A 22436-nucleotide genomic window follows, 5' to 3' on the forward strand; every position below is an offset into this window, starting at 1 on the left:
AAGGCTGTTCCGTTAGCGCACGCACACAGCAACTGTGTGATTTTGGATGGAAGTGAAGAATCTCCTGGATAGGCGCATGAAAAGCTTCCTTAGGTCTGCTAAAGTTTTGATAGTGCTCAAATTACGTTTTTTAAATAAATAATTTAGCACGTTTTCAGGCGTTGCGTCACAACTAAAGTTTAAATTGGCAATATTAACTGGCTTACTGCGTTTCAGATTGAAAGAGGGTGTCCTCTTCCCCTCCCCTCGATGAAGCGCTGCGATGCCCTCTGATTTTATATCCCTTCTCAGCTCAGATATCGACCTTAATTCTCCCAAATCCCTTTACTCCAAAGGTAAGATTAAAAGAGCTCTGACGACGTTAACATTTCATTTTGTATCTTGTGATTTCTGACTATGATCTGCTTCATATTTCCTGGCGCCTTTGCCTGATGAGCTAGCTAGCTTGTGCTAGCTGTAATCTACTAGCCTAGTTGCTAACGCTGGATAGTAAATTAGATTGAGAAACTAGCTAGCTAGCTAACCTCTGACAGCTCGCACTAGCTAACAACGTGAGCATAATCAGAAGGAGGTGTGTTTTGTTATTGTTTTCCTGTCCACGAGGATGTTTTATTCACATTGTGTTGTTGTAGTACTCTTTAGTTGACGGTGGTTATACAAATAATACAATACCTCTTTCAAGTGTTATTCATTTGTTTATGTTGGCAGGCTGACAGCAATAGTATAGGCTGCAGACCTTGTCAAATGATTATGAGGTTTGGGGTGCGTCTGAAGGACGGATCAACCCGTTTAATGTAGGCAAGACTAGAACATCAGTGTCAATAACAAATGACACTTCATGTTGAAGGTGTGAAATGGTTATTAACAGCTTCTTTCAAACAGCTCGTTCATTTAAAAAGACCGTTGGAGATTCCCCAGGCTTCCGCTGCTGCGCGTTGTCCGCAGGGTGCTCGCGGCCAACGTTGAGCTGCTCTTGTGAGCAGAAGAACAGGCTCACGTATTGTCCTCCTCACGCTGATCTCATCCTCGTGGTCTGTTAATGCAGATCCCAGGTGTACAACTGCAGGGTCTTTGAACTGAGAGCCTTCGCTGCTGGCACACTGTAAAATAGCCCACATGGTGTGAACTTGACCAATCCTCTCTGGTCGTTGTGGACCTCACCTAACAACCTCACTCAATCAAATAAACACAGAAACACACAAATACAATCATGCACATTGTCCACTGACTCTCTGTCTAGCTGGCTGTTGTTTGCTGAGGAGGCAGCATTGTGCATTGTAGTGTGACCGGCTATACTGCCTGTGCTGGCTGACAGTCTGGCTGACTGCTTGCCGCTTGCTGTAACTGTGTGGTTGCCGTAGTGAGGCGGCAGCATTGTAGCAGCATTGGCCATATGCTCCTGCTGGAGGCTGCCTCTATTTATAACACAGTAATGAGACGAGGAAGTGAGGAGGGGGCAGCAATGCTTAGACACGACTGATGAACTGTCACCTCCACCGTGCCACAGCCTAACATAGGAACGGGTGTGGCCTGGTGTAGTCTACGGCTCATATTAGGTTGAAACTTGAGTTGCTACCAGATCAGAAGGTCTCCATGGTTCTCCATGGCTCTATGGTTAAAGATCTGACATGACTGTAGCAACCCATGGTTCTGCTAAAACTCCTAGAACAGAGTGTCAGGGCAGTGTGCTAGTCCTGCCTAGCACCCCTAGAGGCAGGGGTTGGGCTGTGTGCTAGTCCTGCCTAGCACCCCCCTAGAGGCCGGGGTTGGGCAGTGTGCTAGTCCTGCCTAGCACCCCTAGAGGCAGGGGTTGGGCTGTGTGCTAGTCCTGCCTAGCACCCCTAGAGGCAGGGGTTGGGCAGTGTGCAAGTCCTGCCTAGCACCCCTAGAGGCAGGGGTTGGGCAGTGTGCTAGTCCTGCCTAGCACCCCTAGAGGCAGGGGTTGGGCTGTGTGCTAGTCCTGCCTAGCACCCCCCTAGAGGCAGGGGTTGGGCTGTGTGCTAGTCCTGCCTAGCACCCCCCTAGAGGCAGGGGTTGGGCTGTGTGCTAGTCCTGCCTAGCACCCCTAGAGGCAGGGGTTGGGCAGTGTGCTAGTCCTGCCTAGCACCCCTAGAGGCAGGGGTTGGGCTGTGTGCTAGTCCTGCCTAGCACCCCTAGAGGCAGGGGTTGGGCTGTGTGCTAGTCCTGCCTAGCACCCCCCTAGAGGCAGGGGTTGGGCTGTGTGCTAGTCCTGCCTAGCACCCCCCTAGAGGCAGGGGTTGGGCTGTGTGCAAGTCCTGCCTAGCACCCCTAGAGGCAGGGGTTGGGCAGTGTGCTAGTCCTGCCTAGCACCCCTAGAGGCAGGGGTTGGGCAGTGTGCTAGTCCTGCCTAGCACCCCTAGAGGCAGGGGTTGGGCTGTGTGCTAGTCCTGCCTAGCACCCCCCTAGAGGCAGGGGTTGGGCTGTGTGCTAGTCCTGCCTAGCACCCCTAGAGGCAGGGGTTGGGCTGTGTGCTAGTCCTGCCTAGCACCCCCCTAGAGGCAGGGGTTGGGCTGTGTGCTAGTCCTGCCTAGCACCCCTAGAGGCAGGGGTTGGGCTGTGTGCTAGTCCTGCCTAGCACCCCTAGAGGCAGGGGTTGGGCAGTGTGCTAGTCCTGCCTAGCACCCCTAGAGGCAGGGGTTGGGCAGTGTGCTAGTCCTGCCTAGCACCCCTAGAGGCAGGGGTTGGGCAGTGTGCTAGTCCTGCCTAGCACCCCTAGAGGCAGGGGTTGGGCTGTGTGCTAGTCCTGCCTAGCACCCCCCTAGAGGCAGGGGTTGGGCTGTGTGCTAGTCCTGCCTAGCACCCCTAGAGGCAGGGGTTGGGCTGTGTGCTAGTCCTGCCTAGCACCCCCCTAGAGGCAGGGGTTGGGCTGTGTGCTAGTCCTGCCTAGCACCCCTAGAGGCAGGGGTTGGGCTGTGTGCTAGTCCTGCCTAGCACCCCTAGAGGCAGGGGTTGGGCAGTGTGCTAGTCCTGCCTAGCACCCCCCTAGAGGCAGGGGTTGGGCTGTGTGCTAGTCCTGCCTAGCACCCCCCTAGAGGCAGGGGTTGGGCTGTGTGCTAGTCCTGCCTAGCACCCCTAGAGGCAGGGGTTGGGCTGTGTGCTAGTCCTGCCTAGCACCCCTAGAGGCAGGGGTTGGGCAGTGTGCTAGTCCTGCCTAGCACCCCTAGAGGCAGGGGTTGGGCAGTGTGCTAGTCCTGCCTAGCACCCCTAGAGGCAGGGGTTGCCAGCTGGACACAGGGAGCAGCTGGAGCTCTATGCCCCTCTGTGGTCTCACATGAACAGGGGAACAAGCCCAGACACGTGAGTCCAGAAGAATGAAATCAACTTGGGCATTCTTAGAGACTATATTGGTCTTGGCTCCAGCTTGTTGGGCTGTTGTAACAGCAGTTTAAAGCGTAATCCCAGTCAGATGCTAAGAATACAGACAGGACAGTTGGCGTGGCAGCTAGTGAAGGCATTATAACAACATTAATATGTGGTGAGATAATTCAGTTGGTCGTGAAATTGAACTTGCTGTGGAGGAGGCATTTTATCGCAACAAACATCAAAATCACACTGGTCCTTCTGATGGATTCAAATTTAAATGCAAACAGGGTGGGAACTGTTGCAAATGTTGACTTAAAACATAGTCAAATACCCACAGCATAGAGTTAGGGTGGTGCGGGGGAGGGGGGGCAGACCCCTGTTTAGCCTGGATGCTTAAAGTGTGCCCAGCGGCCCATTTATGGTCAACCTGAGACAGGAACACTGCAGTGCTTAAAGCCCAAACGACCATCTATTATGACACTCATGTATGACAGGACAAGGGTCGGGGTTTTGGAAGGTCATACAAGATCATGTCTGTTAGCCATCATTTCACTATGTGGGTATGGATGTGTTGCAAATTGTCACATTAAGAAATTCTAAGGCCAATGTCAGAACACTTTAGGTAACGACAGTTGGTGTTAAGTTTAGCCAATGGGTCTTCCATGGTTTTTGTGTTGGCAACAAAGGGTTTAGTAAAGACAGACAGACACACAGGGGCCATGGAGCACTGGGTGTAGCTTTTGCCTATTTTCAGAACTGCACAAAGAAGGTCTTTGTGAGAACTGTGATGACTTTGTAGTGTTTCTCTTTCTCGCTCCCTCTATCTTGCGTCTGTCTCTCTCTCACTCTCTCTCTCTCTCTCCCCCCACCCTTCCCATGTAAGGGATGTGTGACTGTAAGTTCTGTTAAGTCCCCTCTGTATCAGGTGATTACCACATCAGCAGCATACTGTCTTACCCATATCAAGAAGCCATGTATCCTAGCAACCGCCCGACCCTCTGCCAGGCATATTTAGCACCATTCTGGTCTAGTCATAGTGTTTGGCAGGTGTGAGATCTTTTTTGGAAGGGATGGTGTTTGTCAGGTTTGCTTGGCCAGACAGCCATGGTTTGTGGTAGGTATCCTCATCTGTCTCTTTTAATTTGTGTATGACCTCCTCCTCCTCAGAGCCTGTGTATGACCTCCTCCTCTGCTCCCTCCTCCTCAGAGCCTGTGTATGACCTCCTCCTCTGCTCCCTCCTCCTCAGAGCCTGTGTATGACCTCCTCCTCTGCTCCCTCCTCCTCAGAGCCTGTGTATGACCTCCTCCTCTGCTCCCTCCTCCTCAGAGCCTGTGTATGACCTCCTCCTCTGCTCCCTCCTCCTCAGAGCCTGTGTATGACCTCCTCCTCTGCTCCCTCCTCCTCAGAGCCTGTGTATGACCTCCTCCTCTGCTCCATCCTCCTCAGAGCCTGTGTATGACCTCCTCCTCTGCTCCCTCCTCCTCAGAGCCTGTGTATGACCTCCTCCTCTGCTCCCTCCTCCTCAGAGCCTGTGTATGACCTCCTCCTCTGCTCCCTCCTCCTCAGAGCCTGTGTATGACCTCCTCCTCTGCTCCCTCCTCCTCAGAGCCTGTGTATGACCTCCTCCTCTGCTCCCTCCTCCTCAGAGCCTGTGTATGACCTCCTCCTCTGCTCCCTCCTCCTCAGAGCCTGTGTATGACCTCCTCCTCTGCTCCCTCCTCCTCAGAGCCTGTGTATGACCTCCTGCCTAAAGAGCTCCAGCTGCAGCCAGACACGCCCACCATGAGTCAGACGAGCGGAGGAGAGGCGGGGCCTGCGACTTCAGCTGCTATAGTTGCAGGTAAGCCCCTCCTACTCCGTCAGGTGGTCTAAGTCCACATTGCTACCTCTAGTTGTCATCAAGCGTGATAACATCCCAAAATGTGACTCGTCACTATCAAAACAAATAGGGCAACTCACCAAAGACCCTTAAATGTCAAACTGCTCCACCTCGTGAAAGGAGAATATCTTCCTGCTTCAATGGACTGGGTGACTGAACTGGTTCAATTACACATACTAATGTGAAATTGTACTTGAATAAAACAATTTAATAAGCCTTGTGTTTGAGAATTTGCAAATATCTCTGCTGTTGAGCTATTTCTTATCGTTTCAATAAATGCACGTGCGTATCCCATTTAATAACACACAGAAGGCTTTATCTGACTATACCTGGAAAGATCAAACAGAATAAGAACTTACCAGATGTAAGAACTTACCAGATGGATTTCTGCTGGTACAGTAAGCAGAGTTCTAAGGACTTGATCTTGCCTCTATGTCGTCTATGACCAGCGTGTAGGTCCAGCTCTCAGACCAGAGTGTAGGTCCAGCTCTCAGACCAGAGTGTAGGTCCAGCTCTCAGACCAGCGTGTAGGTCCAGCTCTCAGACCAGAGTGTAGGTCCAGCTCTCAGACCAGAGTGTAGGTCCAGCTCTCAGACCAGAGTGTAGGTCCAGCTCTCAGACCAGAGTGTAGGTCCAGCTCTCAGACCAGAGTGTAGGTCCAGCTCTCAGACCAGAGTGTAGGTCCAGCTCTCAGACCAGAGTGTAGGTCCAGCTCTCAGACCAGAGTGTAGGTCCAGCTCTCAGACCAGAGTGTAGGTCCAGCTCTCAGACCAGAGTGTAGGTCCAGCTCTCAGACCAGAGTGTAGGTCCTGGACAGCTGTTGTGTCTACATATGTTGGCCAGGGTAGCTTTGAAGAAGGTTTGCGGTCTTCTGGGTTACAGTAGACACTAAGCAGTCACTTCCTGTTTAGTCACTTCCTGTTTAGTCACAAAGTAAGACAGACCTGCAGCCGCCCCTTTCTACATCTCTTCACAATGGAGACTGTTCCTAGCCTATGACGGAGGGCAAACGATTGTAAGGCTTCAATCTTAGCGATCACCATGGTATTCAGAGACACCAGCTAGTCTATTACTTCAACTCAGCATTCCATTCACCCAACGTGCTGATTGACACAAGTTGAGTCTTGAATGATCAGCTCCTCTGTTGCTCATTGGCTGTCTCATTTGTATTGCAGGAAGTTCCCTCTGAGGCAGGGCGTGTCTGCATATTATGGTCTGCAGTGCTATGCTCCATAGGTCAGAGGCTTGTTTATTCTGTCTCCATGGCTACGCTCAGTCCCAACCAAATCCTACCAATTGGCATGCGCAAATACCTGTGTACTACTGTATGCACATTCTACTGTAGCCCCGCCCCATTTGATTTGGCATCACTTGACTAGCTTGCAAATTTGGCTGTACCAGGACCAGATTTGGATGTGTGCAATGTGTATGTTACAACTTATAGCTTGCTTTTGTTTTTAGTTTTTTCGAAAACAAAGCATGTTGTTTTTTGATTCAGAAAGTTGTAAAAAAAATAAATTACAAAAAGAATAAGTGCGGGGCATATTATACTACCCATCTCAACTTTAACTTCAGTACATTTGAACAACGAGGTCTGGCATGCAGTGAGGGCAGACACACCGATACTGCTGAATTTAGAGTTGGGAAGATTGAGGGCAAATCTGGAGAGATCATGCACAAATTCAGCAGCTTGAATGGACTGCTAGCCTGCCCTCTGATGGACATAGGTTCTAACGCTGTTCTCCACCAACACTGCAGATGCCTCCTCCTCCCTGGCCTCAGGAGGCTCTGGCTCCGGCCCCTCCTCCAGCTCCTCCACCTCAGGCCCAGAGCCCTCTCAGCACCTGGCAGAGGCCAGCAAAGCCCCAGAGAGGCAGGGTGTGGAGGGGGCCCTGTCTGCTCTAGCAGGGGGCTGTGGGTCCAGCCCTGTGGGAGGAGGAGAGTCTGGAGCGGGGGCAGCCGTCCAGCCCCAGACCACGCCATCTAAGCGTCGTCCGGTGCTGAGCATCTCCCCCCCGCCGGAGGATCTGCTGGACAACAGCCAGATGTCTTGTCAGGAGGCTGCGGCCACGGCCCTTCCCGGAGCATCCTTCCCTGGGGCAGCCCTCCCCGGAGCAGGCCTCCCTGGGGTAGCCCTCCCCGGAGCAGGCCTCCCTGGGGGAGACTCGGAGCACAGTAGCAGCATCTGGGCCGACGACTCCGCCTCCAACTTCAGCCTGCTAAGCTCCTCCTCCTACAATGACAACACAGAGGTGCCACGCAAGTCCCGCAAGCGCACACCGCGCCAGCGCCCCGGGCCCCGTCACCCTGCCGTGGAGGACAGTATGGACGTGTTTGATGCCGACAGCGCCAAGGGGCCGCACTTTGTGCTCTCGCAGCTGGGGTCAGACAATGTCGGCTCGAAGGCCAGGTGGGTGGGGCCTAAAGTTAGCCACTCCCCCAGCAGCACCTAACCCCCCCATATCACTGTTTCATGTGTGTCTAAAACTGCCAGTAATCACCGCCTGTGATTGACTATGCAGCTCCGTGGAGGCGGGTAGCCTGCTGAAGGGCGGCCTCCTGTCAGCTCAGCACCCCCAGAGGCATGATGGGAAGGAGCTGAAGATCCTGGTGCAGCCGGAGACACAGCACCGTGCCCGCTACCTGACAGAGGGCAGCCGCGGCTCTGTCAAAGACCGCACTCAGCAAGGCTTCCCCACCATCAAGGTGAGTGATTGGAGTGACACAGACGTTAAGACCACCAGGACCCTCTTGGAAGAGTTATCTTAATGTTATACTATTGTGTGTGTGTGTGTGTAGCTGGAGGGGGTGAGTGAGCCTGTGGTGCTGCAGGTGTTTGTGGCCAACGACACGGGTCGAGTGCGGCCTCACGGCTTCTACCAGGCATGTAGGGTGACGGGGCGCAATACCACAGTCTGCCAGGAGGTGGACGTGGAGGGCACCACTGTCATCGAGGTGCCTCTGGAGCCCAGCAGTGACATGACGCTTGCGTAAGACTCTCCCATCTGGAACAGATGATTCTTAGTGTGTGTGCACCCCGCATAGCCCAAGTCTCAGTGCATGCTGCCTGTCTCCAGGGTGGACTGTGTGGGCATCCTGAAGCTGCGCAACGCGGATGTGGAGGCCCGCATTGGCGTTGCCGGATCCAAGAAGAAGAGCACTCGCGCCAGGCTGGCCTTCAGGGTCAACGTTCCCCAGCCCAACGACACTGTGTTCACCCTGCAGACCACCTCCTCACCTATCCTATGCAGTGAGCGAGACACAGCCACCGGCCCAATTTCACAGAATAAAATAAAACATTATTGTGTTTATTTGTGTGCAGAGTTCTTTGTTAAATGCAGTAGGATTTGTTATTCAGGATTGTTGTAGCTCATGGCTTTGTCCTAGAGAACTGCTCTCCTGTTAGTTCTTGCAACAGAATGTCGGGCTCAGCTTTACTGTGTTGGCTCTTGTTGTTGACCAGCCCAGCCTGCAGGGGTGCCAGAGATCCTAAAGAAGAGCCTGCATAGCTGCCCTGCATCAGGAGGAGAAGAAGTGTTCATCATAGGGAAGAACTTCCTCAAAGGAACCAAAGTGGTGTTCCAAGAGACTCCTGCAGGTGAGGCCCCATTTTCCTGTTGCTCCCCTAACCCCTACCCCCTAACCCTCCCCTAACCCCTACCCCCTAACCCTCCCCTAACCCCTACCCCCTAACCCTCCCCTAACCCCTACCCCCTAACCCTCCCCTACCCCCTAACCCTCCCCTACCCCCTAACCCTCCCCTAACCCCTATCCCCCTAACCCTCCCCTACCCCCTAACCCTACCCCCTAACCCTCCCCTAACCCCTACCCCCTAACCCCTACCCCCTAACCCTCACTCTGTCTCTCCTCACTCGTTCCCTAGATGACGACTCATGGCAAGCTGAGGCAGAGATCGATATGGAGCTGTTTCACCAGGTAAACTCACTAACTTACATCCCAATGCTCTATACTCATTCACACACACAGTGTCCTTAAACATCTCTCTGAACCTATGATTGGTCCTCCCAGAATCATGTGATTGTAAAAGTGCCTCCCTACCGTGACCGGTCCATCACCTCACCCGTCTCTGCGCTGATCTACATAGTGACCAATGCTGGGAGATCACATGACGCTCAGCCCTTCAGCTACACACCTGAGCCAGGTATGTCCTCAGCAGACTCTGGCACAGAGGGGTGGAGAGGGGGAACCAGTGGAGAGGGGGAACCAGTGGAGAGGGGAACCAGTGGAGAGGGGAACCAGTGGAGAGGGGGAACCAGTGGAGAGGGGAACCAGTGGAGAGGGGAACCAGTGGAGAGGGGAACCAGTGGAGAGGGGGAACCAGTGGAGAGGGGAACCAGTGGAGAGGGGGAACCAGTGGAGAGGGGAACCAGTGGAGAGGGGGAACCAGTGGAGAGGGGAACCAGTGGAGAGGGGAACCAGTGGAGAGGGGGAACCAGTGGAGAGGGGAACCAGTGGAGAGGGGAACCAGTGGAGAGGTGGGAATCTGGGATGGGTTACGACTTGGTGTAGCGACTTGGTGTAGCGACCAACTAAATGTAAAGATCTTCAGGACTTTGTGTTGGCAGTGGTGCAGGCAGGTAAATGGTGGCACAAGTGTTTCCAACAATTTCAAAGTGATCTTTTAACGAGAGCTGTGGCAGCTGTTAGCACTGGCCCTGTGTGTCCAGCATGCTGTCATGTAACGAGAGCTGTGGCAGCTGTTAGCACTGGCCCTGTGTGTCCAGCATGCTGTCCTGCTCCAGCTCTCATGCTCCCTGTGTTGGCTGTGCTCCCTGGGGCAGTGAAGGGTTCCCTGGAGCTGCCTCTGAAGACGGAGGGGACCTCCCTGCTCCAAACTTGCCTGTTTGAAGAAAAGATCAAACATTCAGTGGCTGAGTGCCCCTCCCCCACACAGCCCTCCAAACGGCAGGATGTCACACCTATGGAGGTCTCCAGTAACCCCACACCCACCGTTGGTTTCAAGATATCCCAGGTACTGCAGGTTATAGGTATTCACTTCATAGGAGTTACTTATTTGATTGTATTATTTATTGTATAATTGTCTCTAACTGATAGACTTGTGTTGCTCATCAGCCCTCCCCAGATCCTCTGGCCTCGGTCCAGCAAACTCTAAAGCTGACCTCCAGTTCCCACCCAGACCCAGAGGCCTTCCCCGGCCCCAGGCCTCTGCAACCAGGGGATGCAGGCCTAGGGCTCCAGCAGGCTCCTGTCTTCCCCACCCTGGAGCCTCTGAGCACCCTCCAGAAGCAGGACATCCCCTCCACACCGTCCTTTCCTGTGTCAGGAGACACCAGCCTCCCCCCTGTGCCCCCAGAGGTACCCCAGCAGTTCCTCCGGGAGCCCCAGGAAGGCTTCTCCCAGCTGGCGTCCAGCACTGCTCCCAGTGCAGGAGCGATGGTGGTGGACATGCCAGCTCCCCAGACGCAGCAGGGATCCATGTTCCCCCAGCTGGAGGGGAGCAGCAGCAGCCGGCTGGTCCAACAGGTCCTGAGCTCCGTGCTGTTTAGCCCTGCGGCCTCATCGGAGGCCCTGCAGCAACATGTGCAGGAGAACATGAACAGCCTGCGTTTAGGGACCAACGACAACCAGCTAGCCACACAGCAGCAGCAGCAACAGCAGATACATCAACAGCAACAGTTACAACAGCAATTACAACAACAACAGTTACAACAGCAACAGCATCAACAACAGCAGCAACAACAGCAACAATTACAACAACAACAGCAACAGTTACAACAGCAACAGTTACAACAACAACAACAGTTACAACAGCATCAACAGCAACTACAACAGCAACAGATCATGGACAACCTCCAACAGCATCAACAGATACAGGAACATCAGCAGCAACAACACCTGCAACAACAACACCTGCAGCAACAACAACAGATCATGGACAACATTCAACAGCAGCAACAAATTGAGCAACAACAACACTTACAGCAGCAGCAAGTTCTTGACAACATGCACCTGAGACAGCAGCTCCTCATGCAGCCTCAAGAGCAGCGACATCTGAGGATGATGGAGAACCTTCAGCAGAACCAGGCGCTGGGGAACCTTCAGCAGCACCTGCAGTCTGAGCTGCTCCACCCTGGATCTCCTGCCCAGCCATCTGGGGAGCTGCTCACCATCCAGACGAGCTTCCCTCAACAGCCCCCCTCCCACACCTCGCCCCCCCAACAGCTGTTCCAGTCCCCGCGACACCACTCAGAGACCCAAAGTCCTCCTCCTCCTCCGCAGCAGCAGCAGATGCAGCAGCAGCAGCAGATGCAGAGCACCCTCCTCCAGAACTCGCTCACCGTTCTGACTGGCTCTGGGCTCAGCACGGAGCAGCAGTCCACAGGCCCCACGCTGTTTCTCTCTCCAGGGGCTCTGTCTGCGAGCCTCACCACCCCGCAGGAGAGCCAGCAGCCACAGCTCTCCTTCCTTTCCTCCATGGAGACATCCGGTCGCACCCCCCAGCCCGTGTTCCAGACCCAGACCCAGCTGACCCTGGAGCAGCTTGGAACCCCCATGGACCAGCAGCAGTCCTCCCCCCAGCAGCAGTCCCTGGCTTCACAGACCTCCATGTTCCAGAGTCTCCCCAGCGCCTCCCAGAGGAGCACACTGTCTCAGCCCCAGCAGGCTGGCCTGCTCCTCTGCACCGCAGCCCTTAACCCTCAGGCTCTCCTGTTCAGTGCCCAGAGTCAGGCCTGTGCCGCCCCCTGCCCCCAAGACCCCTCCCCTCTGCTCTTCTCCCAGACCATGGTGGGGGCTCCCCAGCCAGACCCGGCTGAGCCCATGTCTTTCCAGGAGCAAAGCTCCACAGTGGGCCACCCTGCCTCCAGAGAGGGTCCTCCACGGGTCCTGTTCCAAGAGCAGCAGCCCATGCAAGTAGGGCCGAGTTCCAGCAGTGCCCCTGTCAGCCAGCAGGTGGAGCTGTTCCTGCCCCAGGCCTCTCTGTCTGGCCTGGCGGGCACCCTGGGAGGACAGGACGTGGGTGCCGCAGACCCGGCTGCCTCAGCCACCACCATGTTTGTGGTGCAGGGCAGCATGGTGGAGCTCCAGGCTCCCTCCAGCACTCTGGGCCAGCAGCTCCCAGAGCAGCTGTTCCAGACAGAGGGAGACATGACCACACAGGGACAAGCCAACGTGTTTGTGTTTGGCATACAGAACGGTAAGTCCCTGCTATACCCGGCCATGTCTAAAATATTGCACTATTCCTATAGGTACCGAATGTTGTCCTCATCTATCTCCCTCTTTAGACTCCTCCCAGCTGCTGAGCTCCCCTGGCCCAGCGGGACAGCCCCAGCCCGTCATGGACCCCCCCCTGGGCCTGGCTGCCACCCCCATGCAGACCAACACCATGCATACATCCATGCTCACCAGCATGGAAAGCAGCCTGCAGACCAACCTACAGACAGCAATGCATACAAACTCACAGACCCCAATGCAGACCAATATACAAGCAACTCTTGAAAGCAGTCGGTCCACTCCGATGCAGACTAACCTGCAGAACCCGATGCAGACATCCATGACGACCTGCCAGACCATGGAGAAAATACAAGACCTTCTACAGAGCTTCCAGGACCAGTGATCACCATGGAGACCACAAAGTCGCTGAAGCAGGACAGGGACCAGCTTCCTAAGATGAGATATAATACACAAAGACAGAACATACGAAGAATCAAGTCCCTTGAACCACGAGATGTCAACAGTTCATATTTAGACAGTGTTTGAAGGGAAACACATTCATATTTAGACAGTGTTTGAAGGGAAACACATTCATATTTTGGTGAGTTGAGCTATTAGCTCCTCTTTCAGGAGCTTCTCTTTGATCTTATCAGTGATAACTGCTCTGCATCCATTATCATCTCATTCTGAGTGGATTTGACTCCAAACAGACTGTTTCTTGGGCCCAGGGGGAAGGAATATTTAGAAAACAGGGAGTAAAAGGGAAGGAATTATGAAATCAGAAGGGTGGAATGGGGTGGGAGAATGGGGAAATTGAGGGAGAAACCACATACTTGGACAACATTTAGCACTTACGAGAGGAGAGGAGAGAGTGGAGGAAAGATGAGGATCGAGAGGTGGAGGGTCAGATGGGTAATGTTCACTGCCAGAGGTAAAATCCTCTCTGGTTCTAGTTCAAACACACAGCCAGAGTCAGACAAGGAAGTAGGGAGTGTGTTGCCGTCCCATTGGTGGTGTGTGTGTGACCTGTAACTTTTGCTTGCACCTAACCATAAACGTTTCAGGAGAGATTTCCATGGTTACGACCATAAAGCGCTCTTTCTGTCTTGAATTGAAGATGGGCATGGTCTGTTCCAGTAGACGAGGACGGGGCCATGGTCCCAAAGGAGACGGTGATCCGGGGAGGGTTTACAAACATCGTATCTTAAGCACTTTATAAACTTGTCTTGTGTAACCATCTTATCCTGATGTCAGTTTCCCTCTTCACCCAGCACATTTGTACTTGTTGACGTCCCTTTTAACAACATTGTCGTAAAGGTATATATTTCCAACATATACATTTTTTATGTCACTATATTTTTAAATCATCTTCCAGACATTTTGTAATGATTGTGTTCACTGTTAAACACGTGCTTCACCGGCTCAAAAACATTTAGAAATAATGAATAGATAGTGTGTTTTTCTGTTACATGTTATCTATGGTGCTATGTACAGGAGTGGTATTTATACTAACAGTTTATATCAATTAGTAGTAGGCATCATCTTCAGAGTACTGATCTGTGTTGTTTTGGTAGGAGAATTGATGGATGGCTTGAGGTACAGTCAGTCAGTCAGTCAGTCAGTCAGGGCACCGGCGATGGTAGAGTTGAGCTTAACAGTGACAGACCTACAGTCAGTCAGTCAGTCAGGGCACCGGCGATGGTAGAGTTGAGCTTAACAGTGACAGACCTACAGTCAGTCAGTCAGTCAGTCACACCAAAGTTTCTATCTCACATAGCTTTTGTTGTTTACTCATAATGCAGCTATGTCATGGATAATTTACATTGTTTTTTGTAATAAGTACAAAACTTTTAAGAACCATGAAGGTCTGAGACAGATGTATTTTGTCATGTATTTTCATCCAGTTGATATTGTTTTGATGTAAAATGTTTTCCCGGGGTGATGCATAGTGCTCCTGGGTGCACATGCAGCTGTGACATCATCACACACCAACGTCATTCCAGACGTTATGACCATGTCGTTTACATTGTTTACATCATCATATTTACATGTCCTGCAGGCGCAGGAACAATCTGATTTTGAATTTTATACCCATAAGTCAAATATTTTTATATGACTGAAATATGTGGCACAGTTATTAATATTCATACGCGGACATGGGGACCAAATCTGATAGTGACTCGGATCATTCTGATATCTGTGGAAGCTTTGACCATCCGTATAGTAAGGTAGTGATGTACAGCCTGTGCTGTGTAGCTCTGGGTCCAGGCTCCCAGGGTCAGCCCATGCTGGTGTCCGTCCTTCTTTTAGTAAAGGAGCAGAAAACAAAGAATAATCCCCCCCCAAAATATTATTAAATAGTTATAACTTTAAAGTTAACTTAAGTGTATGGAAGCTGACAGCCATGTAAAGCCTGTGGACATTCTCCAGACCAGAGCTCTGCTCACCAGTGATGTCCTCATCCCATCTCCTGAGGAAGCTCAGCAGAAGGCTAACATCTCCTGAGGAAGCTCAGCAGAAAGCTAGCATCTTCTGAGGAAGCTCAGCAGAAGGCTAACATCTCCTGAGGAAGCTCAGCAGAAGGCTAGCATCTTCTGAGGAAGCTCAGCAGAAGGCTAACATCTCCTGAGGAAGCTCAGCAGAAAGCTAGCATCTTCTGAGGAAGCTCAGCAGAAGGCTAACATCTCCTGAGGAAGCTCAGCAAAAGGCTAGCATCTTCTGAGGAAGCTCAGCAGAAGGCTAGCATCTTCTGAGGAAGCTCAGCAGAAGGCTAACATCTCCTGAGGAAGCTCAGCAGAAGGCTAGCATCTTCTGAGGAAGCTCAGCAGAAAGCTAACATCTCCTGAGGAAGCTCAGCAGAAGGCTAACATCTCCTGAGGAAGCTCAGCAGAAGGCTAACATCTTCTGAGGAAGCTCAGCAGAAGGCTAGCATCTTCTGAGGAAGCTCAGCAGAAGGCTAGCATCTCCTGAGGAAGCTCAGCAGAAGGCTAGCATCGTGGAGCCAGAGGCTCTGGAAGCCATAGCAACCCAGACATGTTGCCGCTGACATCAAGTCTTGTGAATGTTACCTCATGGTGGGTCTTTGTAGCTGGACCAATTCAGAAGAGCAGACGAAACATTTCAATTTTATACACCTGTAAAATACTTGGTCTTGTTATGATAGTGATGTCTAATTTCATGTTTCAACCGTACAAAAATTACAGTTGAGATCAACGTCAGCTCGAATGGCAACTTCTATATTTAACTACCGTCCGAAAATGTTTTTGATTGCAAAATGGCACACGTATGTTCTGTCTTTGTTATGTAAATATACAAATGTGTATTTAAATGTGAAGTATACTGCAGGGGTGTCTTGGGAGTCGTTGGTTTTGCTTTCAGCAGAACTGTGTGTGCCTTGATGACTAAACCATTGCTGTGTATGTTAATGTCTGTCATTGCTGTCTTTAGTGTTGTAAAGCTTCATAACCTTAGCTTGCCTAACCCTTGACCTACCAACTCCATACCTGTCTAGCCCAACCTGCCTAGTTGTTGTCTACCTAGCCTAAATCTTAACCTTCCTATTCCATGACCCCCAGTTTGAACCCAGCGACCACCTATGTGTTGGGACAGGTAAAGACTTCCTCCCTTAGTGGGTTGGAACCCTGTCAACAAAGAACCGCTATCAACCATGTCAGCTGTCTCGGTGTCTGCCTCTTGAGATTTAAGGGAAAAGGGAAATAAGAGGATGTCTGCTCTCTCACTCGTCTGCATCAGAGGGCAGCAGTGATGTCTGGAGACCAAGCTTTATTATCCAAACTGGAGACCCTCGATCTAGGGAGGAACATCCCTCTGCTTCATTACACGTATGAACATGTACAATACATAGCAGATAGTATGTAGACACTGTTCAGTACACAGACGTGCTTAATGAACTCCTCGTTCCTAAACCACAGGCATTAATATGGAGTTGGTTTATATAACTACCTTCACTTTTCTGGGAAAGCTTTCCAATAGATAGTTGGAATATTAATGTGGGAAGTGCTTCCATTCAGCTACCAGAGCATGAAGGAGGTTGGGCACTGATGTTGGGTGATTAGACCTGGCTTGCAGATGATGTTAGATGGAACATGATGTATCCCAACTACATTGGTTAATGGTTTTGGAGTGGGATGTCCAACCAGCTCATATAGGTGTTAGTCATATGTCCACATACGTTTGGCTATATGGTGTATTTTGCCTTTGTCTGGACATTTGTATATTATATTTCTGTAATCCTGCTGCTACATTAAACAATTAATAAAGATATCAACGTATTTTTCTGCTTTAAAATATATATATAATATATACTTTAATTCTACCTGAAGTTTTTTCTAAATGCTAAATGAATAAATGTAAATCTTCTAAATATGTAAAACTTGATTTGATTATATATAGAAAAAAATGCATAATGACTAATTATGAGACTTTTATGTGTATACTTTTAAGTATGTCAGTAAAAAAAAATAGAATCAGTAAAAACCCTTAACTGGGAATTTTTGCAAGACAGGCCAAAAATAGTCTCCACATACGCAGAACCACTAAGCTTACATCCAGGAAAAACAGAAAAGAATCATAGTTTATTGATCCTCTTGTTCAGATTATGTTGAAAGAAAGTTATTGGGTTGTCATAGTCAAACCCCACATCAAACTCTGGCTTGTTCTGGAGGGCCAGACTGGCCACCAGGATGGCAAGCATCGCAGTGAGGCCCCACACCTGGTAGGAGAGGCCGGACTTGGGGTCCTGGTACAGGAAGCTGTGCAGCGGGTGGCTCATCCCAGAGGGTTTGAAGGCAGAGTGGGCCCCCGCTTTGGTGAAGAACTCCAGAGGGACTGTGAACACGGCACTGACCTCCGCCGGGTTTGGACGAGGGACAAACGACTCGTCTATGAAGCCCACCACCGGGACAACCAGGAGACCTCTCTGCAGGGGGAGGAGAAAGGGGAGGAGAAAGGGGGAGGAGAGAGGGGAGAACAAAACCATATGATTGGTGAACGTGAAATACTGGAACATCAATATCATTCTAAATTGCCTGTGAGCATTCTTCAAATAAGTGTGTGTGCTAACAAGCTGTCAACGTCTGTACCTGGTTCATCACAGGAAACAGAGAGCAGACTACCTCCACCTGGTCAGGCGGGAGGCCTATCTCCTCCTCTGCCTCTCTCAAAGCGGTGGCCACGTCATCTCGGTCGCCGGGGTCCCGCTTACCCCCCGGAAAACACACTTCCCCGGCATTGCTCCTCAGCTGCAGCAAAAGAGGGAGATTAGCTTCACCTCGATTCATTGTCTTGGCTGAGGAATGGTATGCACAAATAAACACATCCAGACACACAGAGTAGCCTAACTCGTGCTGACCTTCAAGGAACGAAGTGTCATCAACACGTGTAGTTCTCCATCTCTCTGGAAGAGGGGTATCAACACAGCCGCTTTGGGCAGAACCGGCAAATATGAATGTGTGCTCCCGATTTCATATCGTTTCAATATGGTAATCGTTTTTTCTTTAATGTCCATTTTCTTGCTCGTCCAGCCAAAGTGAGAATACTTCATTGAAAGACCTTAGTGATGCCAAAACAAACGTTGTGTTGCGACCTTCACTCGACCAGAATACAACCATTATATACGGTGCATTGTGTACTGTATCCTTGATCTATACGTCAACGAGGAGTTAACCATATTTATATTTGTTTAACTACGACTGGTAGATTATCTGCTTTAGCTTCCGCGTTTTGCAGCGACAGGTCCCACCAGTAGGCGTCATGGCATCGCGGTTGTGTCTACATCGAATGTACCCTAAGGACAGTTCAGGCAGAAGTTACAAAGTTCAGAACGTTGGCGAGGAGGATCATACTCTACATTGGGCCCTCGGCAGATGTTTAGTTATATTCAGCGATTCGATGGTAAATTTAAAATAATATCGTTTTTTATCATTGTTTAAACCTAGACACGTACATCATGCCTTTAGCAGCCATCCGGTCTTGGGCTTACCGTCTGCCCACAAGTTCCAACACTTGATAAGAGTGTGTTGTGAAGGCTATGACCTCATGGTGTCGCATTTAAAAAACGCCAATGATGTAACAATAATACATTTATTATTGCTGTTAATTTCTAATTCGAGAAAAAAATCTTTAACTTCTAAGCTTTAAATATTAAATAAATATTTTACAGTACATTCCAATTCAGTCATTGCATGGCATACAGAACAAGGAGGGAAACAGCATAGCTTAGTTCCAACACAGTACATACATATATTGTACTGGCACTTATCTGAGAAATCCTTAAACATACATAACAGAAAACCTGTGGAATATTGAATATTAGAAGTAGCAAAAACAATAAATATATATCAATAACACAAATCAGACAATCTCACAGGCATAATTTAAACTTCAATTTACAGAATTTTTGATTTTACGAAGTGAACAAACATTCCATGTGTTCTTATTTTGGAGGCTTCTCATGTAAATATGAATGTTAAGATGTCAATATGATTCAGCCCCAGGAAACTGAGGAAGTCACAGAGTGCTGGTGTCCCATCACACACGGTACTTCTCCTTGGCCTGCTCATTCAGAACACAGATGTGCTGCAGAGACAAGTAGAAGGAGACCAGCAGACAGACTCAGAAAATGGAGTTGTTGGAGATCAAGTACTCATCAACGATGCAAACTTCTTTTTTTTTTTTTACTTTTCAAAACTGTTTTGGGGAAATCTTTTTTCAAAAATATTTGTTCAACCTTTTTTTCTACTTTTTCCAAACTTTGCAAACTTTTTTTGAAAATCTTTTTTTCTAAACTTATTTTCAAGAAACTAAAAAACAAACATTCTCATTGTTGCCTTTGATAGGCAGGAAAAATGACAAGAATTAATATGCCACCCATGCAGATTAAAACTGAAATTACGAGCCTGGCTTGAAAATGTAAGAAGTAGAAAGTACAGATATTTGTGTAAAAAACAGAGTACCATAAAATTCTACTTAACTTCCCACCTCTGGTTGTCAGCAGAGAGAGAGACAGTAGAGAGAGAGCAAAGAGAGAGCAGAGAGAGAGCTTTTCAGGAGCATGGAGATCCAGCCTACTCACACTGAGATCTCTAAAGTACTCGTTGTAATCCAAAGCGTAGCCCACCAGGAAGGCATCAGGGACCTCAAACCCGATGTCTGAGAAAGAAGCACGGTGGCAACCACACATAACACACACACACACGGCATGTATGATTAGTCTGTGCTAAATCTGTCATGCTAAGAACTGAGTGTCAAGGATATCACAGCATTCACCAGGCAGGGTTGTTGACAGACAGAGCATCTCTTAATGCACCAGTGTTGGTATGTAACACCACTGTGCATCCTGATAGGCTTTTTAACTGAATTTCTGTCTCCTGTAGAGCAGGTCAACACACACACACACACCAGGTGGCCTGCTGGGGTACAACCTTTAAGAGATTATCCAAGACCAACCTAAAAGCATTACATAAACGCTAGCAGTTTCAGTGTGCGGGTCAGAACGTGTGTACTAGACTGCAGAACGGTGTCCTTCTACACCAAGCAGATTGTCAGATTATGTGGGTTAATCTCATGTGTAAAACACAACTGTATGTAATGCTCCCAACTACAAACATCTTTTCAAAGACTGGAGCTCTTTCTAGTGGTGGAATAACACAACAGTGTGATGAAGGGGTCATACTCACAGTCAGGCCTGTACCCTGAGCTCTTTGGTGTTCTCTTCACAAGAAGGCTGTGACAACAGAGACAGAAAACACTGAGCACTCACTGCGTTCATTAGATTTTCTAGAAATCACCTTCCTCACAGCCTCATTTTCAGCCTCAGGTCAGAGAATCACTTTCACCCAACGGGGATGTCTGTGCGGTAGATTAACTCTTAAGCTGCTCTCAGTCACGTAACATCTCAGTTTTAGAGGTGAGTTGGAAGGGAAGCCAGTGTGCTTGGAGAGGAGCAGAGAGATGTAGGATCATGTATGTGTCAGCTGGTTCTTACCTAACTACTTTAACCATCTTTGGATTGTATTGAGCGAGCAGTGCAAGCAGAGTCTGCATGGTTCTCCCGGTCTCCACAATGTCCTACAGGAAACACACAAGATGGCAGCTATTTAGATGAAAGCCTGTGGAGGAAGCAAAAGAGCTGCTTTTCCCCAAGAACTCCCAGCCCCACCCCCGCCCCCACCCCCACCCCCGGGTTTTATGTGTTAACAAGGACCACAGGTTCAGGTCTTACCTCAACTATCAAAATATTCTGTGAAGAAATGAGAGAGAAAGGATCAATACTCAATAAAACATCTAAAAGCCATGAGACCCAAACCGAAAACTCCTGGGACATGGAGACACATCAAGCTCTACCTGCAGGTGTCCTACAGGGGAGTGGAGCTCACCTTGCCTGTCAGAGAGGACAGCTCGTCCCCTCCGATGACTTTGACACTGTTAGTCGATTGATCATTCTGTATGTGTGTGTGGGGGGGGGGGGGGGGGAGAGAGATATCAGCTGGTTAGGTTTAAAACAACCTGTACACAACTATCCCTACATATAAACACGTGACGTGTTGCTGCTGGTGGTAATGGGTTAGGTAAGCTCACACAGTAACTCTTCAGCCTGATGAAGTCCACTGTCAGGGGAAGGGAGGTGTTGCTGTTCTGGTTCAGAGACTTGATGTAGTCCAGCAGGTCGGCAAAGAACTTGTAACCCCCCTTAAGAACGCAGAGAGCCACAATATGGTGGCCCCCCATGTCCCTGATGATGTCACGGGCCAGACGCTCAGTCCTTAGTTGGGGACAAGACAATCTAGATGAGTTGACAGTTATCAGGGATACGCATTGTTGAATTACAGTCTCCCCTTGGTCAAAGTGCATAATGGGTGCATTCTAAATCATGCAATCTCAGCTTCTTCTTTCTCCAATCACATTCCCATACACTCCTCATTATAATGGGTGCGTGTTCAGTGATTTGAGAAACAAATGTGTGGTCATGGTGCCATTAAAGCTCGGCATCCACAAATAACAAATGGTGTGTGCGTCTGTTTGTGTGTGTGACAAAGCTACACAATAAAGAGTGTCTCATTAGACATACCTATCCATTATCAATCCATGGGGAATGATGACCCTGTCTAAATCCTCCTCATAATGTTTAGGGACACAGAACAGGTCTAACCCGTGACCCTTCTCATCGTCTGCAATCTGAAACACAACACAACAAAGATAAATCTCTTCTATGCGAATGTTCGGCACAGAACCGAATTAGAGAAGCATAAATCAAATACTCTCGCATTGCTTTTCAGCCACCTGTTTCTTAAGCAGCTAGAGTGGCTTCTTAACCTTGCCTTATGCGACTGAGAGCGACACAAAACGGTTTATTATGTTTTACTTGGGAGAACACATTTTGTGCCCCTATTGATACTACCCTGCCAAGCAAGAAGATTCAGTCACACTCACAATCCCGGGAGGTGGGGATAAACTCGAGATATGCTTTAGACAAGTGTTGCAATCAAAACAAGTGATCTGCTGTCACCGCCGAACAGCTAACTACCACAACGATGTAGCCTTACCTGAAGATAAGAAGCCATGGTCTTGATTGCCGCTTTCTACTCACGATGACAGTGGAGGACACATGCTCATGTCCAGGGAAACGTTTGATGGAGTCCGCCGTCTGTGCTTCCAGCGATTTCCTGTCTACTGTACTTTACCGTGGGCGGTACATGCTATGCACCATCAACGGGTTTAAACCTTTACGTCACAATCCATTTTACCCTCCCAATAATCTGATTTACCTGACGCAACCTGATTTTCAGACAAACTGTCTGCAGCACATTCTAGTATACTAATATCTGCTACGATATTTCCTAATTTGGTTTCCGAAGCCAACAACAATGATAATAAAGCTACGCTGGAATTTTTCTCCATAAAATTATTTAAATCTGTAGCCGTTTTATCTGTATGCCCTGGCTGGTTATCAGCATCGCGTCCAAATGCTCGTGCCTTCCTTTCCAAGAGATTCTAATAGGCGGGGCTGTCAGAGTCATA

General features: G+C 49.6%; 3 protein-coding genes across 3 annotated transcripts; 1 reads left to right on the forward strand and 2 right to left on the reverse strand.

Annotated features, from left to right (window-relative positions):
* The first annotated feature begins 5 nt into the window (after positions 1 to 5).
* On the forward strand, positions 6 to 14172 carry LOC146259241 (uncharacterized). Its single transcript, XM_084671294.1, has 13 exons — positions 6 to 93; positions 217 to 335; positions 5052 to 5165; positions 6963 to 7614; positions 7727 to 7910; positions 8004 to 8194; positions 8282 to 8454; positions 8668 to 8802; positions 9088 to 9140; positions 9234 to 9366; positions 10007 to 10197; positions 10299 to 12381; positions 12470 to 14172. Exons 2-13 carry the CDS (start codon positions 263 to 265, stop codon positions 12799 to 12801), a joined length of 4314 nt encoding a protein of 1437 aa, XP_084527420.1. The 5' UTR covers positions 6 to 93; positions 217 to 262; the 3' UTR covers positions 12802 to 14172.
* A 2770-nt stretch (positions 14173 to 16942) lies between these two features.
* nudt7 (nudix (nucleoside diphosphate linked moiety X)-type motif 7) lies at positions 16943 to 18167 on the reverse strand. Its single transcript, XM_084671295.1, has 3 exons — positions 17770 to 18167; positions 17501 to 17659; positions 16943 to 17337 (listed from the first exon to the last, which is right to left on the reverse strand). The coding sequence occupies exons 1-3, from the start codon at positions 17959 to 17961 to the stop codon at positions 16987 to 16989; spliced, it is 702 nt and encodes a 233-aa protein (XP_084527421.1). The 5' UTR covers positions 17962 to 18167; the 3' UTR covers positions 16943 to 16986.
* Positions 18168 to 18310: 143 nt separating this feature from the next.
* On the reverse strand, positions 18311 to 22388 carry hprt1l (hypoxanthine phosphoribosyltransferase 1, like). The gene is made up of 9 exons (XM_084671296.1): positions 21962 to 22388; positions 21487 to 21593; positions 20997 to 21180; positions 20795 to 20860; positions 20641 to 20658; positions 20404 to 20486; positions 20096 to 20142; positions 19492 to 19568; positions 18311 to 18995 (listed from the first exon to the last, which is right to left on the reverse strand). The coding sequence occupies exons 1-9, from the start codon at positions 21977 to 21979 to the stop codon at positions 18948 to 18950; spliced, it is 648 nt and encodes a 215-aa protein (XP_084527422.1). The 5' UTR covers positions 21980 to 22388; the 3' UTR covers positions 18311 to 18947.
* Positions 22389 to 22436: the final 48 nt, after the last annotated feature.

Source organism: Hypomesus nipponensis, chromosome 14 (assembly GCF_054491055.1).
Source record: "Hypomesus nipponensis isolate SF chromosome 14, ASM5449105v1, whole genome shotgun sequence".
Classification (NCBI taxonomy): domain Eukaryota; kingdom Metazoa; phylum Chordata; class Actinopteri; order Osmeriformes; family Osmeridae; genus Hypomesus; species Hypomesus nipponensis.

Bases quoted from the DNA above. Each gene is read 5' to 3' on its own strand.
- LOC146259241 (XM_084671294.1), top strand. From the start codon at position 263: ATGCCCTCTGATTTTATATCCCTTCTCAGCTCAGATATCGACCTTAAT. The intron at 336-5,051 runs GTAAGATTAAAA...CCTCCTCCTCAG, and splicing joins CAAATCCCTTTACTCCAAAG to AGCCTGTGTATGACCTCCTG. The intron at 7,911-8,003 runs GTGAGTGATTGG...GTGTGTGTGTAG, and splicing joins AAGGCTTCCCCACCATCAAG to CTGGAGGGGGTGAGTGAGCC.
- nudt7 (XM_084671295.1), bottom strand. From the start codon at position 17,961: ATGAAGTATTCTCACTTTGGCTGGACGAGCAAGAAAATGGACATTAAA. The intron at 17,660-17,769 runs GTCAGCACGAGT...CTTTTGCTGCAG, and splicing joins TGACACTTCGTTCCTTGAAG to CTGAGGAGCAATGCCGGGGA. The intron at 17,338-17,500 runs GTACAGACGTTG...CTCCCCCTGCAG, and splicing joins TGTTTCCTGTGATGAACCAG to AGAGGTCTCCTGGTTGTCCC.
- hprt1l (XM_084671296.1), bottom strand. The intron at 21,181-21,486 runs GTATGTCTAATG...TCCCCAACTAAG, and splicing joins CATGGATTGATAATGGATAG to GACTGAGCGTCTGGCCCGTG. The intron at 19,569-20,095 runs GTGAGTATGACC...CTTCTTTCTCAG, and splicing joins CTCAGGGTACAGGCCTGACT to ACATCGGGTTTGAGGTCCCT.